We start from the raw sequence: 19,606 nt of genomic DNA, 5'->3' as shown, positions 1-19,606 counted from the left end.
GTCACTTCATCTTCTGTCTTCCGTCTTTAATTTTGTGTTACCACCAGTTAATTATTCTTTTAGAATCACAATTTTTCTATAAAAAGTAGGAGCTTTGATAATGTTATAAAAGCAATATAAAAGCTCTGAAATTATGAAAATGCTTAAATATAAATAAAATAATGAGTTGATAACATGATTTTTCCAAATATTATTAATGTTGTCGAAGATCTTGAACATGCTCAAGTTATTCCTTATAAGATTGGTGATCAAACGATTATTCGCTTTAGAATAATCGATGGAAGGTTCTGCCTTAAGAATCTATTTATTACATGTTTAAAAATTATAATATTAAAATTAGATATCATAATGTTCACGCTGATCTACCATTCATATCCATTTACTTTTGATAAACAGGAATGTCGTTAGAGTTACTGTATGGGGTAAATATGTTAAATCCCTTGATCCACTGTTTAAGGAAGTTTTGAAAAGTCCCATTATAGTAATTTTGGCAAGTATGAGACCCCTATGGTTGCACGGTGAGATTGTTACATTTCTCAGAATAATCTGAATATCATCTATTAAAATTGATTATTTTGCATAAAAATCATCCATTTGTATTGTTTGGTAGTCAAAGCAGTTATTGATACTGTTAAAATCTTCAAGGATTTATATTAATCTTCAGAATGCTGATGTAATCAATATGGGAAAGAGCTATACAATTTACCTTAAAAGAGCTACATATTTTTAGTTTTTCGAAAACTCTTAAAGTTACTAATTTGATCCAACTTTGTGATGTTATAGAATTCATTATGGTGTTTTTTGGTGCTAACTTTCAACAACCAATATCTACATATGACACTTCTAGTGACCGCGATATTGAAGAAATAGTAGAGGCTTGAAGACCTAATAAATAATGTTATTAGTTTTTTATTTAAAATAATAAATATTTTTTCTTTCTATCCCAACTTACATTTTCTTCAAAATATATTGATTACATTATTCCAGCAGTTCCGTAATTATTCAAGTGAGAATACAATTTTGTTCCAATATAAATTTCTATATTTCAAGAGTGATAATCATGTTTTGTCATAAGAAAAATGACTTATTAAAGGTGTAAAGGATGTCAACAGTTAAAGTTAAGGTGTTTAACATATTCATGTATAAGCCATACTGATTATGGCATAGAAACTAAATTCCATATTACGTTAGACCATAACTATTATCCTCATTATCATCCATATACGAAATTATGAGCATGTAATAAGGAAAGTGTCATAATTTATGTCGTGAGAAGTGAATAGGTAAATTTCATAATTTTAGAAATATGTCATTGTGTCAACAGAAATTGTAGCATGTTAATGTCATTCAACTTGGAAAATAACCCTATTCCCTTCGTTATGAAGTAATGTAAAGACAATAGTATGATCTTCAGTCAAATGATTGTCCTCGGCAAACCTATCCCAGCCTACAGAGCATCTTGCTTTTCCTTTTTCAATGAAGAGACCCACATGAGAATCTCCATTTTGCGTCCTTAAAACTATCTGATCTCCTGCAGCTCATTCATGTGCCTCAGGTTGAATATATCTAGGAATATACTGCATTAAGAAGAAAGGTTAGATAACTCCTATTGCTAAGTTAGTACATTAAAATTATTGTTCATTCAAGTGAGCCGTACCACTCCATGGTCTGAGTTGTTCACATGGGACCTTCTCATAACTCTACTGAATTGAAACATGTTAGGCATTGGATCATTTATTTGAACAATAATATGTTCTTTTGGAGCATTCACGTTTGCCGCATTTTCAATATTGTGGATGTTATCTTCTTCATTAATCTCTGCATATAAAATAGAGTATATATATGAGGTTTCATAATTTCATCCACTATTGTAAATATAATACCTTTGATCATCTAAATCCAATTTATGATATAAAATGAACATTTTACCTAATAATTGCATCCTCCTCGACTTCTTTCTCTACCTTTGCATTGTCAAAAACATTAACTATAAACTCACCACTCCCCAAATATGTGAAAAGTAGAATGTCTTCTTTGTTAAGTTTTGCATAATGCGCAAGTTCTCGGAAACCAAATAACATTCCCTTCACACTTGAGTAATATCCTCTAAAACACTTTCCATTCTTAAATGAACACGAAACTACAGGTGGTATACCAAATTGAAAACGCTCATTGAAATTGAATGTAATTTCCTGTATAAAGTATTAATATAACAAATTATTTCAACCATATCACAAACTATGAAATATATACAGAAATAATGAATGGAATAAATGTAATATTTAGAAATCTTAGTGCATGATGTGAATACACTTACAGATTCTCCATCAGAAATTGCGCAAGGTGTAACTAATGATAGAAATTTCCGACAGCTTACATCATTCTTATCTACACAAACCATTTATAGCACGAGTTCATATTATGATATTATACAAGTGGATAAACAATATCAAAATTTCTTTTATAACTCCCAACTTAACTATCATATATACATTGATTGCAAAACTTGTCCACCAACAGGTTTTTTAGGAGAACCTAATCAACTTCCGAACCGTCATCACATAATATATGAACCCAAAAATTACTAGAACCTAAATATAAAACAACAATAATGCTACCTCCATTTCTCTTTAGTTTTTCAAACAGAGGTGAAAGATGACCAATAGTGTTTGTCTTATTATCAAACCTGCCCTTAGTATTAAAAACACCTTATTCTTTCTTAGTAGCACCATATGAGGAGAATTCATGACGTAAACAATTTAATACCGTCCCACTCTTCCTTATATTTGCAAATATAGAATATTTTGAAGACTAACTACATATTTTAGTACAATATATAGTTTGTAAAACCGTAATTATGTCAATGTTCAATTCTCCTCATATACATTTGCATGATAGGCTCTATAACAACCATTCCTTTAGTATGTAGTTAGTAATCTTAGGCCTCATGTTCCAGAGAATTTTGATTCCAAGCTCCTCAGAGTAATCATCAAGAACTTCCACCATCTCATACTTATGTCTTACCTAATCTGGAGTTGTGTTGTCCAATTTTGTTGACCAGTTCCAATATACTGCCCAGGTGTCTCCCCTTTTTCGATAAATCCGAACACATCCCCCGCTGCCAGCTTTCTTCCTGACTCAAATAATGAGAAAAAAATATTAACTTGATCAAAAATATTTGTGTTTATTACTCAAAAATGTCCACAAGATTTAGTAAACCCTGAATCCAGTCAATTCACTAATCCAAATTCAGTATCAGTTTTGGAGCTCAAGTAGCCGAAATGGACCTTGAATGGTTGCAACCATATGACTTCTAAGATCAAACAGTACAATCGAGACATGCCATTTTCTTCATCACACAATGTCTATATCTGCTTTGGTTGGATGCACTCTTCTGATATTCTGATCTATTCTTATCAAAATCATAGAAGTCTGAGTCCGAGACTAATATTTGTATTGAGTTAGCTTTCTTGAGCTTTGGCTAATGAAACGACCTCTCTTTGATTATATCAACTTTTTCTTTAAACATTAATTCATGATAGTTAATCTTTCATGTTGTATCTTTTCATTAATCTAATTCATATTATAGTCGCACTTTATTAATCCTCAACTTGATCATCAACATTTTGTTTGTCATCACGGTACAATTTAGACATTGACATTATGCATTATTGGATTTCTTAAAAATTGTCAAACATTTCTAAAAATGTCAATGAATATCAAAACCTGCTTATTAGAGAGAACCTTCCTGGAGGATTATTGTTATATTAATTAACAAAGCATTCAGTTTGTTTTACTAAGTTCACTTCTTATAATCGTCATTTTGCTTAGTGTATAAAACTTATTGGCGAAAATAATCCTCGCATTAATTTTAGATTTTAATGAAACAATAGGTTCCTGTAGTTTTCTTTTAAAATGACGATTAATCCTCGCATTGATTTGAGATTTTAATGAAGCAATATGTTCCCGTAGTTTTTCTTGAAATTGACGATTATGTTTTTTGTTCCATCTTTATTATTTTTTATTTGTTCGTTAATATAATTAAGAGTTCACCATCTCAGAATACGATATACCGATTGCTTTCATTTGTATAACAGTTTACGTTTAAAAAATTGTTGGATAACAATCTTGCTTATCCCGGACAAAAATCCCTAGTTTCCTCAAAAATTGAATACAGATCATTATAATAAATAATATTTCTTCTTTTTACCTTAAATAATTGTGTATTTAATATAATCCGGTATCCAAGATTCCATGACAAATACGTATTGTATACTCTGAATAGAACAAGAAGTGGGTCCATTTATTCGGGTCGGTTAATGGGTTGACCCGACAAGAACAAGAACTCTTGAAAACAGACACCACTCAAACACACACGCTCAAACTAACACTGGGAACTCCCTGAATCAATTGTAAGTACCATGATCATCAATTGTACTTCTGTTTCCACGAATAAATACATAAATTTATTTAATATATTTCAGTTTGTATATATTTGTGTTTATAAATAGAATTGTTGCTTATCTTTCCATTCTAGGGTTTCGTTTCATGAATTAATTCTCTCCTCAGTATTAGTGATACACATACACGCACAAGCTAGCATATGAGTTTACTAGCCTAGCCTTTTATGATTTCTCGTTTGTCGATTTCTATACTCGAATTTATTGTTTTTGCATTTTCAGCTTTTACATGACAAGTTTGCCATACAGTTGATTTATTATATGTCTTTTTTCCCTGTTGAATATGTTTCAGGTTATTTTTTGATGATATTGATATTATCGGACTTGCTTTTGGTGTCGCTTGAGGAATACTTCCCCGTTCTTAAAAAATAATATCTGCGAAAGAGGTATTATTCTTAGCTTTACCATAATTTTGGCAGTTCAATAAATTTTCTGTTGTTTAAGTGTTACTTTAAAGCTGCTAGAACGTATGACCTTATGCATAATCATGTATGTTCACTTATTTATTTCCATCGTATCTTATATATGTAGTTGGTAGGTATAGATATTCGTTTTGCGCTATGTTACCCGGACAACGGACACGGGTGCAGATCCAAGGGTCAGATTCTTGGTTTTAAAAATTTAGGGACTCGAGTGCGGGGATTTGGCATATAACCTTTACATAAGTGAATTTATACATGTTCTTTATTTATGTTAATTTTTTAAAATTAGTGTCTTCCAGAAATAAAACACACATGAACTATATATATGTCAAATTTATAACATAAATCAAAGGGATAATATATAAATACTCATCTATGGACATCATTTTTTAGCAACTAGTTGTTGTGAGGTTTTGTAAATTATTTTGAACAGTGTCCAGTTTTTACATGAAGGATCCGATTTAGAGCCCACCCACGCCCATGTCATGTCAGGTTGACATGGCTATGAGGGTTAAATTGAAGAGTACAGGTAATGGTTGTACATGATCCGTTTAAATGCATACTCCATGCATAATATAACAATAGCAAAATGTAATATATTTACGACTATATGAACAGAATCACTACGTGAAGATGTAAATTATTGGAACAGAATCACTACGTGAAGGTGTAAAACATTGGAACAGAATTACTACGTAAGGACTAAGGTCAATATTTTGGTTTACCTATATTGTTTTATAACTGTTATTAGGACTATGTTGCAAGTAGTCTTTCAACTATGCCCCTAGTGACTAGGATTTACTGTGCTTTATACAATATAATGTCACATTACTAAATTATAGAAAATTAATTATGCTTACAGATTTTGCATGATGTTTGCAATTATATAGTTTGATTATTAATTGGACTACTAAATCATGTGACATTGAAGGAACTGAAGGTAAGTATTTGGTTTATTTCGAGATTATTTGCACATATATAAGTATTAAGGTGCTATTTCAAATTATTGTGTAAAGTAAGGTTGCATGTTTAATCAATTATAATATTAATCGAATTAATAAGAATACTTTTGGTACTGATGATTAATTTGACCAGGTTCATTATTTTAAAGTTTGTGCTAAATAGTTTCATGGTGACTATGAGTGTTGCAGGTTCGGCATTGCATTTTTTCCTGGTGATATAGTTTCCAACACAGAGGCGAATAATTATTTGTTCTGGAAAAGGTAAAATTGATGAACCAATATGTAATACAAAATTGCTTACTTTATTGGATTGTAATAATGAATCTCTTTATTACTATTTAAATTTAGATAAGTGGGAGTGGAACACTGTATTTCACACTGCACCTAATCGGTTTTATCTTCCTTGTAATAAAAAACAGAAAAAACTACACCAGTCAGATTTAACAGAAAATCTAAAGGTATCCTGGCTAAAAAATTCAGAATTTGGATTGTTGTGTATGTGATGGTGAGCATTGCTGAAGGGCTTTAATGGAGAACACAGATTCAGATGAGCCAAAGAAAAAGCTAGCCCGTCTGGACTCTCTTCCATTGCCCATGGCTCGCCACTCAACCAATTCACCAGATAACAACAAATCTGTAAGCCCCCTCGTCTCTTGCTGTCTTGATATTATAATAACTCAAAATTTATAGACTAGTAATGTTGTATGAATATGAATTTTTCACAATCATTATACACTATACATATGGTCAGTTAATGTGATTTTTTTTTATAATCTGCTTTTATATGACCTCTTTTTGTTAATATTGTTCTGTTAATTTATCCGTCCGACGAGACATGCTTTTAGTGAAAATTGCTTTTTCTTGTTCAAAACTTCGGTTCGATAGAATGTCCAGTCTATCTTACTTGCATAAAGAAAGTTATAGTTGACCATGACTTGTCTAATTGAGTCATTAAACACTTTCTGAGAGATCACGCTTTTACCAACTTCTTAAGCAATTGGGCTTGAGTTGGATTATTAAAGATTTTCTCGGTTCAGTTTCTCGGTTTTAATTCGGTTCGGTTTTAATCGGTTCGGTGTTAGTCGGTTTTTACCGGTTTCGGTTCGGTTTCGGTTTTTCTGCTCGGCCCTAGCTACATCTAACATTGGAAGGCTTTAAGGGGATATCATTTCTAGCCTTAGCTCATAGTGTGATAGGCTATCGTACCTTGACTTACCTGTTGTGGAGGATTGTCTTTTCTGTTTCCTTGTTTGGGTTTTTTCGGTTTTCATGGTTTTTCCTGCTGTAAGTGAGGGTTCTCAATATATTCTGAGATGAGGTCAGTCTAAAACGAGGACCTTTGTCTCCTTAACAGAGAAGGGGAGGAGGCTTCAATTTTGAATCAGAAAATATAAAGATTCTGTTTAACAATAGAAATATATTTCATTATTCCTTAAAAGAAATAGCACCTGCAACAACAGTGACGATCTGAGGCAGCAAAGGGTTGTGGTGGCAGGTGATACCTGCAGCAGTATGTTGCAACTTTGTCAGCCATATGTTTGGCGCGTAACTGCCCCATTTTTTTTCTTTCTAAATACTTTTTTTGGCCTGTTCTTCCCCTTTTCTTTCTCTATTCTTTGTTTTTTCTTTTCCTCATTCTTTCTCTGTTAATCGATGTATGGTCAAAGGTTTTGTTATGGGATAGGGGTTTGGAAGCTTGGTTTAGCTTTAATAGAAAACTTCTTCACCTGGACTCGGCTCGTGGTATCGAACACCGATATGGTTACAGTGTCCAAATGTCACACGATTTTTTTTTGAGAAATATATATGTTCTTGGCCTGAAATAAGTGTCCGGGTGCATGGTTGTCACGTCGAAGAGTCGAGGCGAGTCGACGGACCTCCGCTTTTTATAAATTAAAAATACTATATATAAACACACTCACACATATGTATATATATTATGTATTTTAAATTTCTAAGTTCTAGGTTCTAAGTTCCAACTCCTTCCACAATGTTTTATTTCAGATTCTAAGGAATTAAGAATCCTACACTTGGATAGAACGATGAAAAAGCTAGAAAAGTTAACAAATAATAACAAAGAAAAGTACTTGCAATTACGTGAAATATGTAACAGTTGATTAATAACAATTGTCTGATACAACTGTGATGTGATGTGGTAGTGCAGCATGCAAAAAAAAAAATATACATTCAGCAGCTCGACTAGTCGACTAGTCGACCAGGCGATCGAAATATCGACATTTAGCTAGTTGACTTGTTGAGTTGACATTCAGTCACCACTTAGTCGACTAGTCGACCGACATGACAAGTGACAATCATGTCCGGGTGTACATACTTATATCTGAGTGTCGAGTGTTGGAAATTTGAACATGACACTAGATACAAATTTGGTGTAGTAGATATGGAAGAAAAGATGTTGGTTAAAGCTACAGTGGTGGAAGAAGGTTGCGGCTGAACCAGTGTCAAGGGTTTGGCTGTTTTGATGTGTCGAAGTTACTAGGTGACTGGAATTATTCTCTGTTACCTATGACTCTTCAGTTTTGCCCGCAGACTTGTTTCGATCAGGCATGATATAGGGTGGGTGTGGGATTTGAGTCGGATCTTTCAAATGAAAAGCAGACACTTCAACTTGAAGCATTCTACTATAAGATGATTTAGAAGGCCTCACAACAACGTTTCATATTAGTGATGTTTATAGAAAACTATTTTAAAGCTATTTGTTTGATTTATGCTATAAATTCGATGTGTACACTTACGTATATGTTCCATTTGTAAAAAACACCAACTTTATAAAAATGTAAAAAATATAATAATAGGTATATTATCACATATGTAAAGGTTATATGCCAAATCCTCGCACCTGTGATCAATTTTGGTTTCATATCCATGGATCCTAGTTTTTTAAGGTAAGAGTTTGGCACCCGGATCCTGACCCGTGTCCAACACCCGTACCCAAGTCCAGGTGACGTAGGAATTAGTGAGGCACTAGGTACTGAATTAAGTTGTTATTTGTAGAAAATAATTGATAGTTTTGGAGAACTACGTAATTGAATAATGGTCAGCAATGTCGGTTTTGAGGAAGTAAGCTTGATGCCAAACTGACAAGGAATAATATCGCAAGTAGGAAAATAATGAAGTTTTGTTGGTTGGAAAAAACAAAATGAGTTTTTACTGTTTGTTGGTTAATATCCATAATTTTCTTTTCATTCTTGCTTTCCTTGATTACCAAATTAGTCTAGAGATTGATCACAAAGAATAAGGATGAATGTTTATTCCTACTTTCAATTTTTTTTCACAAACATCATTTAACATTTTTTTTCAGTCACTATTTGTCTCTTACATATTTTCTTCCACCTTTATATTGAAAATATTTTGCTTTTTAACCAAATAAAGCCATGAAGCCAAACAATTTTAGGTGAGTGAGCTGCAGATCAACTGCAATTGCATGATGATTCCACAGCAGGAGGAAATTATTTATAATAAATTTGCATCGAAGTCCAACTCGTCAAGTGAAGTCTAATATCATATGGTCCAATGGTAATAATAATATGAGGGAGGCAGTTTACTTGTAAAAAGCTAGGTAAATCAATGTAATTGTAGAAACTTGTAGAAACTTAGGATTAACAACCCACTGCTTAGTACATGATGTTACCTCTTTTTTCTACTTCAGTTAAATTGCCCTTGTATAAAATATGTTTGCAATGCTTAAATTGTGAAATTAAATCAGAAGGGTACTGGTACTGATTTTTGTATGTGACAGTATTTCAAGCATGCGCTATTCTTTTGGACTACCTCTACATACTTATATATTTTGATGACAATGTGATAAAATAACAATGTAGAGTATTTAATGATAACTCTAAATTCCTTGATTGATATCATACACTATGAACTTCACTATGCTTGCTTCTAATTTTCACCAATAAGAGTAATGCATCTTTTGCTTTTATTTCATGGGTATTTATTTGGTGAATTAACTTTCCTTGTTGCAGGTTGACGCAGCAGTTCTGCAGTATCAGAATCAGAAACTTGTTCAGCAGTTAGACGTGCAGAAGCATGAGTTGCACAATCTTGAAGGCAGAATAAGAGAACTGAAGGACAAACAGTCCTCATATGATGAGATATTAATCACAGTGAACCAACTATGGAATCAGGTTGCTTCATCTTTTGCACATCTCGTTATTCTGCTGTCACTATGTAATTTATGTTATTATTATTTTAAATATTTTCCTTGCTCTTCTGATGTAGTTGGTTGATGATTTGATTTTTCTTGGCGCACGTGCTGGGGCAGGAAAAAGTACGATACAGATGTTGGATCGTGCAGACCGTGTTAGAGGTTTTTAACGATATTAGTTTACTTTGCATGATACTGGTGATCCCCATAAATGCATTGATTAATTGTATCTTATCTGTAATTTAGGTTCAGTTCCATCATGTCCTGCAGAGGAGATGTTTCTTTGTAGATTATTAGAATTGAGCTGTGGAAGCGATGGATCTCTATATGTTAGAGAAGCACTTGCTTCTCGTCATTCTGCAACTCTAGAAATGATGAAATTCCTGGAAGATACTATTGAGGCACAAAGAGACAAAGCTGAAAGCATAAGGCAGGTTTTGCATGGGAAGCCATCCGGAGAAGGTCGGGAAACTTGCCTATAATTAAGTAATACTATATATAAACATCACTTATTATTATAATTCGCTAGATTATGGAACTCCTTTTGTTGCTTTCCGACTATCTGCTAAAGCTAGTCCGGTACCTGTGATAAATAATAGGATGTACTTTGTTTTCCGGAAAGCACAAGAAAAATATACTAATAACAATTAGACAAAGCATCGACTATTTATGTATGTAAGCCACACTTTTACAAACAGCTGCTTAAATCACTGGAAAAGTACTTTTGTCAGGACTAAATTCAAGTCGGTATACACTTTGCTGTTTCTTATATCAATGTTAGATACTGTTTTTCTTCATAACCATTTAGAATTGACAATGTGCTCTGTTACATTCTGGAGTATGCAGATACTGTTGTGCAGTTGTCTAAGATTGATAATATGATGAAAGAGGAGGCTAATAATCTGCATGAGGTGATCGATATTCTACATTTGAAGCATAAAGAATATGCTGATGAGATTCAGGCATGTATTGGTAGTCATTCAATGGATCAATCAGAGATTAAACGTCTTGCAGGTTTCTAATATCCATAAGATGTGTTTTGACTTAAAGATTACATGATGCACCCTTTTGTTTTTTCAGTCTTGATTAAAAATCAAGTTTGCATCGGATTCTAAATATTTGCTTTACATATGCTTTGTTCAGTTTAGGACTCGTATATCTAGAGGTTGTTGATAACCTCTGAATTATGCTTATTAGAACTATTATTCAACCTCTGGATTATTAGAACCATGTAAAATAGTTAGTTTTGTGTTTTTGATGAATGCCTGACTTTTCTCAAAAGGTGAGCTGGAAGAGAGCATGGCTGAACTCGAAGAAAGTAGAAGAAGACTGGTTAACCTTAAAATGCAGAAGGATGCGGCATCTGGTGTGCATAGTCTAGTTTCAGGGGCCGCAAATGGAAGTTTGTCACCAGAAAAGCATGCAGATAAGTCTATGGGTTTACGTGAATTGAAAGATTTAATAGAGGAAACAAAGGTGTGTATATTTTAGTCAACTCTCTTGTTTTCTTACTCTCTCATACAAGAGTACATAACTACATATACATCTACTGATGCTGCTACCATTCTTACCTCTTTTATGTAGATATTGGCAGCTGATCGTTTTGCTGAGCTACAAGATGCTCGTGAGGACAATGTGATCTTGTCCAAACAGCTGCAAATTCTTCAGGTTGTGTATCTGTTTTTTCTTTTCCTTTTCATAAATACATGTAATAGTTTCATTTTGACAAAAAATTGGTGAATTTATCTAAATTTACTAGTTATGGTGCTCTTGTAGAATGAACTGAATGATAATAAGTTTGTCCATTCATCCCGTCCATACACTTCACTGAATGACCAGCTCCAACATTGGTCTGCCGAAGCAGAACGGTACAAGATGTTGACAGATGCACTGCAGGTGAAGCTGCGATGCTATATGCATTTCTTTTTTCTGGTTTTAATGATGTATTTATTAAAGTTGGATTCCAGGCTGACAGGTCTTTCGTCATGCGAAGGGAGAAAGAATTGAATGGAAAAGCAGAAGCAGCAGATGTTGCAAAGAATAAAATTAGTAATGCTGAATCTATGATTAAGGAACTTGAGCAGCAATTGCAGAAGTGTATCACTGAAAATAATGAGTTAGAGATTAAAATGGAAGAAACTTTGGAAGATTCAGGTTTAAAAGTTTACCTTCTTGTACTTTATATTCGGTTATGTTAAAGTTGGCTTCTAAAAAACATTACCTCCTCCAGGAAGAAAAGATATTAAAACAGAATTTCACGTGATGGCATCAGCTCTGTCGAAAGAATTGGGACTGATGGAATCCCAGTTGACTAGTTGGAAGGAGACAGCTGATGAAGTTCTTACTCTACGTGAAAATTCCCTGTCATTAAAAGCCTTGCTGGGTGAAAAGGTTCCGTCTTCCTTTGATTGTATGCTGCTCATGTTAATATAACGTACAGGTTATTTGTTGTGGAACTCTAGAGAATTTAGGTTATGTATAAACACAAAAGACATGTATTACCTTGAGAAATTGTCCATTTTTAATTACAAGTCAAAATTTTAAGAAGTACATCCAATATGAAACTGTGCTAGCAAATAATAACATGCATGTTTGCTGAACTACTTTTTTCTTTGAAATTTTACCTTCTTTTTTGTTTTGGTAGACTAGTGAAAAGAGAAATTTGGTTGATAAATGCGCCGAGCAAATGGCTAGGCTCAAATCTCTGAAGGAAATTGTAAGTAAAATACCAGATTAATTTGTTCCTCAATATATTTTTATTTCCGTCTTCGTGGCGTCAAACTGATTTAACATATGAATTCTGGTGGCTTGTTTGTTGCTTGTATCAGAGTGAGAAATTGCAAAAGGAAAAACAAGAATTGCTCATTTTCCTGGACATGGTAGGCCAACAGATATATGACAACAGGTAAACATCTTTGCTGTAGCTAAATCTCGCATAAGGATTTATGTTCTTCGGTTTCGTACAACTTTTTATAATATCAGCGGTGGAACTAATCATTGTTTTATTATTGTAAGGCAAAATAAGTGATGGTGATGTTTGGTGTAAATAATGATCTGTCTACTGTTTGGCAGAAAGTGTGTACTCTTGATAATAATCGAAGCATATTAGTACAAAGCGCTAACATATTCCATTTCCAGAAAGAACAAGTAATTAGTGAAGTGGTTTGTTATTTGTTAAAATATTCCAAGGTGACTATAAGAGTTGTATATTTGTTTGTGCTGCATGTTCTTTTCACAAATTTTATTGCACCGAGTAAGTAGCTTTTGTCTTTAAGTCTTAATTTTGGATCAGAAAAGAACAGACATTGAATGGGGTTCCTGTTATGAATTTTGATTGCCACAGGAAGAAGGTTGTACAACTTGTTCATTATACATATGCTCACTAGATTTAATAAAATATAAGCACATCAATTCCATAATTTAAATTACAAGCAATAGAATGACAAGTTCAAATTAGGCATAGTGACTGCATAATAACATTCATATTCATAAATTAAACATGTCCAAGCAGTTAAAAACATAAGAATGATGAATATTAAGCAAAGTCGTCCATCTTGATATCATTTTTATCTCCATCTTTTTTTTGTGTACTGTCAATTGGATCGGGCGGTACGCCATAGACATGGTTAGCACGGCACCAAGTCGGGCTTTGAGGCTCTCGGCGCCCGATCACCTTCGCGCCGGCTAGTCGTCTTCATGATAACAGTGCTTAAAAGCTTGACATGACATTAATAGAGGTGATGATGAATGGTCCTGGTTAAGATTGTTCTGTCTCCACTCTTACCGGACATTACTATATATTCCTTGACACTGCAAAAATAAGTATCGTAGTAAAAGATAGAATTTTGTTAAGAGTGGTAAGTAAGGTTGTGAAAATATTTGGAAACTTATGCAAATGTTAAAGAGCATATATAAAAAATTGGCAAGATTTTCACATGCTTATCAAATATTTAATCCTATTTTAATTATGTAGTGATCATGTAGCATATATTCATTGACACTGCAAAAGTGAGTATTTTAGACTAAGAGAGACATCTTTTGCACTTTGTTGGCTATTCACTTTTCTTCGCTTTTCATTTATTATATTTTTACGTTTCATTTTATATTTTGTTTTCCTGACTTGTGCATACTTGTTACATACTCTCCCAACTCCACCGTACTCGGGTTGGACTTAAGATATCTTTTTTTTTTTAAGTTCAGCAAGAGTTATTTATAATTTGGTACTTTTTCAGGGCAGGCAAATAAAATATATTACAAGATATATAGAAGTTTAGAGTTAGCAATTTGCAAGTCCAGGAGAGTATTAGAATATGTAGAATTTTAAGTGGCAGCTTTTTTATCACTTACTTTTGTAATGCTAACTATCTGCAGACTCTTAATTTTACACAGCATGGAAACATATACATTGTGTTTGGATTATCCCAAGCCGTTCTAAAATCTGTAAAGAGTCATCAACATATAACATGTAACACGAAAGTTGCTACACTCTAGACCATTATTGCCACATTGACTTTCGAAGAGAAGAACATGAACATAGTATAGGAATGAAAAAAATGTAAAACTAAAATTGGTCTTTTAAATGTTGCAGCTTAATGATAAAGCAGCTGAATCCTCTGGTTATAAGTTGGCCAGTTGGATATCTATGATTCATTTAACTGACATAAACTTGGTAAACAAATTTAATGATATCTGGTCATAAAAAATGCACATGCTTTGCAGATGATGTTTTCTGACTTGCAAGATGTACTATTTCATTGTAAGCCTAGTGGATACCCCCTTGTCTCTTGGTAAAAAGAGTTTGAATGTTCGTGCCTCGGTGGAGGCATATATGTGTATTAAGGTTTTGTTGTTGACCTTTATGGGAAAAAAATTATCTCCGAGTTACAAGTGCATTTCTGGCAGAATTTCCGTAAAATAAACTAGCAGGTTTAAGTGTCAATGAAATGTAGTAGTAATGTTGGCCCATTTGGTCAAATTTAAGGATATCAGAGCATTTTGGCCAAAATTAGCATTAACCTTTCTAATATTTTTTTCAGAGAAAGTAAAATAGAGAAAGGAAAATAGAGTTGTCCATTTTGTCTGATGCTCATTTGTTGTAGTAGTTGTGAGCTACAAATTTTATATTGATGAGCAAGTGTTAGTTCATATGACCATTGTTCCATAGATATACTTATCATATGTAAATTCTTCCTGGTTTAGAGATGTGAGGGAAATTAAAGAATCAGAAAAGAGAGCTCATGCTCAAGCAGCTGTTTTAAGAAATGCATTGGAAGAACATGGTTTAGAGTTGAGGGTGAAAGCTGCAAATGAAGCAGAGGCAGCTTGCGTACAAAGATTATCTGCTGCAGAATCTGAAATAGCTAATTTGAGGACCAAACATGATGCTGTTGAAAGGTCTTGTCTCTTGTTCTGTTATTTAATCAGAAACACGATTCGTATTTGGTTTTGTCTGAACTGCTTCATAAATAATCACTCTGATTTTAAACATGACGTAATATTGTGTTATGTTAACAAATTTTTGATAGCAGAGTTGGTTGAGATATGACACAAGTTTTTACTTTGAAGTAGGGTGGGGATTCATATCTCATGGAGTACTATTTGGCCTGTTTTACTCATAATGCTTTGGATGTTTATATAATATGTGTCTATTTATTTGTATATGAGTTCTCTCAAAAAAGGACGTTTTGCATTTCCCACTATTAACATTTTTGGGAGTACCCTAGAAAGATTCCTGCTAGGGCTACTGACCGTCGACGTTTATTAGGTAAATTAGGAATAAATTTCAAGATCTACAAAGTTTAATGGTACCACTTAGAAAGCATTTGCTCTCTGTCATGACAACTCTTGACATCCGAACCTTCTAGCTGCTTTTAAGCTTTTCTAGGACTAGAACATCCTCTGGTTCTGGGTTGTGCCTAATGATGATAGTAGAAGTGGTAACTACTAGGTATTATTTAAAGGAATTAAGATATGAAATACATTTCATTAATATGCATGTTTAGATTATTGACTATAAGACTCTGCCCTCTTAACTTCCTACTTGAGTAAACCAAAACAATTTCCTGACAACCAAGTTACCAACTAATGCTAAGGTGTATCGAATCGGATTTTAATACTGTGGGAGAATTGAACGTACCTTTAATGCTTAAGAAAGTTTTTGCAATGTTAGTCTCAGTTTTTTACTTGGTCCTTGATTGTTTTATCTTCTTTTGGGGGGCATACACTATGGTCCCTATAGAGATTTTAATCTGCAAATTTATATAAGTAAATATTACTTTGACTGCAGAGATGTTCTGGAGCTCACAGAGGCTATTAAAATTAAAGATGGAGAAACGGAGGCTTATATTTCTGAGATCGAGGTGAAAGATTAGCTATAAAAGGTGTATTTGTCATGTGTGAGCATGTGTATGTATTCTCATTTTGTTGACTCCCCTTTTCTGTGGTTCAGACAATTGGTCAAGCATATGAAGATATGCAGACACAAAACCAACATCTGTTACAGCAGGTTACGGAAAGAGATGAATACAATATTAAGGTCCTTTTCTGTTCACGAGATTCCTTTTTCTAAAACAGTATTCCTCTTGGTGGACAAAATATATTACCTTACTGAGGTTTTTTTTAACTGCAGCTGGTTTCTGAGAGTGTGAAGACAAAGCAGGCACAAAATTCCCTACTTCTTGAGAAGCAAGCATTGGCAAAGCAACTTCAACAAGTCAATGCAGTGTTGGAATCTTTAAAAGTGAGGATAGCTCATGGTGAACAGCAGATGAAAGTTTCAATTTTGGAAGCTTTGAAATCTACTCAAGAGGATAGACAACTTGCAATTAACCTGGAAAACGCAAAGTGGGAACTTTCAGATGCTGAGAAGGAATTGAAATGGCTGAAATCTGCGGTTTCTTCATCTGAGAAGGAATATGAGCAGGTGCAGCGGAAGTGGGATGAAATTCAAAAGGAACTGGACATTGAAAGGTCTTATTTCCTATATGTTATGCCTTCCACACTAATCCTTCTTGTTTGCATTGACTCACTGAGTTCCTGTTACCAGAAGTGAGAGAAAGAAGCTTGATGATGAGCTCTTAGAACTAAATGGAAAAGTTGACGAGATTAGTTCAGAAACAGGGGAGGCTGCCATTCAGAAGCTCCAGGATGAAATCAAGGATTGCAAGGGTATTCTCAAATGTGGAGTATGTTTCGATAGACCAAAAGAGGTATGCAAACATCATTTTCATGGTCGTACAATTTATATAATCCCGTATCCATCTATATTTTAAATAAAAACAATCTTATTGTTTTTTAAATGGGAATGTCCCTTGCACTATCTTGTAATTTTTGTGTCTAGTATATCATGTGGCACCATCCATCTGCACTATGCAGTTTAGGAAGTAAATATGCTGACGTAATAGATAATGGCTAGTGCCTAAGGCTCCATTTGTTGCTAAAGTCATTTTAAGCATTGGGCTATGCTTGTTTCATGGGATTATTAACCCATGGACTATTGAGAATCGCGGTGCCCAAGCCGGGTGTGAAAGGTGCTCCTTGTGTTAAAAGAGGTATAGAGTTCGATTCTCACCTCCCTGCAGCCTGTACTTGATAGTATGTCGACTATAGGGAAAAAACAGCATTTAGTATAGGTCTTCTTTCACTTATCTTGCTCCTCACTTGATTCCTAAGGTATCTATAATAACTAACCATTTCAATCCGTCCATGTTGAGAGGATTAGTAACGCCTAGGAAGATAATATAGTCCCCCTCCCCCTCCCCAGTACCCACTATGAACCAGAAAGTAGAAAGTCTTTAGAACTGTCCATAGTAATTTTTTGTGTACTTGCATTTTAGCTGATATATCACTTACAAAACTATGTTGTTAAATTACCACCTGCAATACTAAAATTCACAGTTGGTTCCAATTGAGCACATTCTATCTATCTCAGCTAAGTTTGTGGGTTTTCACCTCCACTTCCTATTTTAATGACTTTGTTTTAGGGTCGAAGAAAACTTATGTAATAAAACTCATAGAAATATAAATGGATTAAAAATTCCTTAAAGGGAGTAGACATAAATGTAAACTTTGACATAAGTGGTAGTTTAAGAAGTGTGGTTTCGCAAGTGATATGTTGGCGAAAATGCACTTTCTCTTTTAGTTGATAGATTGAGTGTAGTAAAGTGAGCACAAGCATTTTGAAGCCTATATTAGAATTTAGATCAATGCATTTATCTTTTAATGATCAGTTTGATCTGGGAACTTAGACACCTTGTGTTATTGGTAGTCAAGCTGTCATTCAGAGCTCATTTGGGTTTTAATAAAAGAATAGTTACCTATGACTTGGTTTTTTTTTTGCTAATTTCCTATGACTTAGTTACTTAATGCAGGAGTTAGAATTTTTAATTATAAGTTGTTATTTTTTTGGGTAATTTTTTCAATTAATGTTGATTTCTGAGTTATTTGATAGTAGGAAAAAGGAAATAAAATCTATAAATTGTATATTTGGATGATGACCTTAACTATCATCATATATAATTACAAAATTAAAATGAATATAAAAAAAATGTAAGCAAAACCTTTTTTAACCTAAAGTGAAATGCCTCTGGCTTCAATACTGGACAAGTGACATTATAATCTGGCTGATTTAGAACAAGTAGGTGTGTCACTTGCCCTTAATAATATAAAACCATTTGTGACCATATTGGATTTTCTTTGTATTTGACAGGTGGTTATCGTGAAATGCTATCATCTGTTTTGCAATCCTTGCATTCAAAGAAATTTAGAGATCCGACATCGGAAGTGTCCAGGTTGTGGAACTGCGTTTGGACAAAGTGATGTCCGTTTTGTGAAGATATAAAAGAGCATTTTTATTCGGGTCATCTGTGGAGTTGGTTGTTGTATTGATCCGTAAGAAACAGGCACTATTAGTTTTCTTTGATGTAGAGAAAGGGATAGTTGTGTATCTCTTTTGCAGTTGCTAATGCTGATGTTAGTTCTCCATTGTTAACATATCTTCACGATGTATGTATATGAAATTGTTCATGTGAATGGTTAGCTTAGCTGAATGTAAAAGTAGAAAATGCTAGTTGGCCTCAATTTTGTAGGAGTTGGATTGGTTCGTAGCCACACACTGGTCCTTTCACGTACATCGGGCTATGTGGGGAATCTATAATATATAATACAAATTCCGAGATTACTGTGAATACTGTTTAGGAACCGAATTTTGTCTCAAATCTTTGAATACCTGGGCATTTGACATAAAAAATGGTAATGTATTATTTTGCAACAATTTCATACTCGCTAAATATCTTCTGTTTTTAATCTTCTTATGAAATGTCAATTTAGATTTAATAAAATGCTTGTTTTGAGAAATATTACTTTGTTCAGGTATATATTGAATGTAGGGATGAGTAAATGCTAATTTTTTAATAAACGGGTGCCGTATCCATGCAACAGATCAAGGCAACTGTGTTTCCCCTGGGGGATTTCAAAATATCAACTTTATAATATGGGGTGCTTGAATGGTTGATGGAAATGAAAATAGGAAATTGAAAGGAAGAGCATGAATATATGAATGGTTTGGAATCTCAAATAGGTTGTTTGTATGTG

At 33.7% G+C, this 19,606-nt stretch overlaps 1 protein-coding gene across 3 annotated transcripts; it reads left to right on the top strand.

Moving 5' to 3' along the window:
- Positions 1–4,317: 4,317 nt before the first annotated feature.
- LOC141683553 (E3 ubiquitin-protein ligase BRE1-like 2) lies at positions 4,318–19,093 on the top strand. Of its 3 annotated transcripts, XM_074488292.1 has the most exons (21): positions 4,318–4,412; positions 4,753–4,846; positions 6,034–6,105; positions 6,264–6,480; positions 9,834–9,995; positions 10,090–10,177; positions 10,262–10,477; positions 10,862–11,029; positions 11,298–11,491; positions 11,600–11,683; positions 11,792–11,911; positions 11,983–12,169; positions 12,246–12,406; positions 12,660–12,731; positions 12,844–12,920; positions 15,215–15,409; positions 16,302–16,374; positions 16,464–16,550; positions 16,644–16,984; positions 17,061–17,223; positions 18,723–19,093. In XM_074488292.1, exons 4-21 carry the CDS (start codon positions 6,373–6,375, stop codon positions 18,852–18,854), a joined length of 2,628 nt encoding a protein of 875 aa, XP_074344393.1. In that variant the 5' UTR covers positions 4,318–4,412; positions 4,753–4,846; positions 6,034–6,105; positions 6,264–6,372; the 3' UTR covers positions 18,855–19,093. The 3 variants fall into 3 exon arrangements, with proteins under 3 accessions (XP_074344393.1, XP_074344394.1, XP_074344395.1); XM_074488293.1 differs by lacking the exons at positions 4,318–4,412; positions 4,753–4,846 and adding an exon at positions 5,507–5,577; XM_074488294.1 differs by lacking the exons at positions 4,318–4,412; positions 4,753–4,846 and adding an exon at positions 5,804–5,822.
- Positions 19,094–19,606: the final 513 nt, after the last annotated feature.

This window comes from Apium graveolens, chromosome 9 (genome assembly GCF_009905375.1).
Source record: "Apium graveolens cultivar Ventura chromosome 9, ASM990537v1, whole genome shotgun sequence".
Lineage (NCBI taxonomy): Eukaryota > Viridiplantae > Streptophyta > Magnoliopsida > Apiales > Apiaceae > Apium > Apium graveolens.
This window is presented reverse-complemented; position numbering and strand designations above follow the sequence as displayed.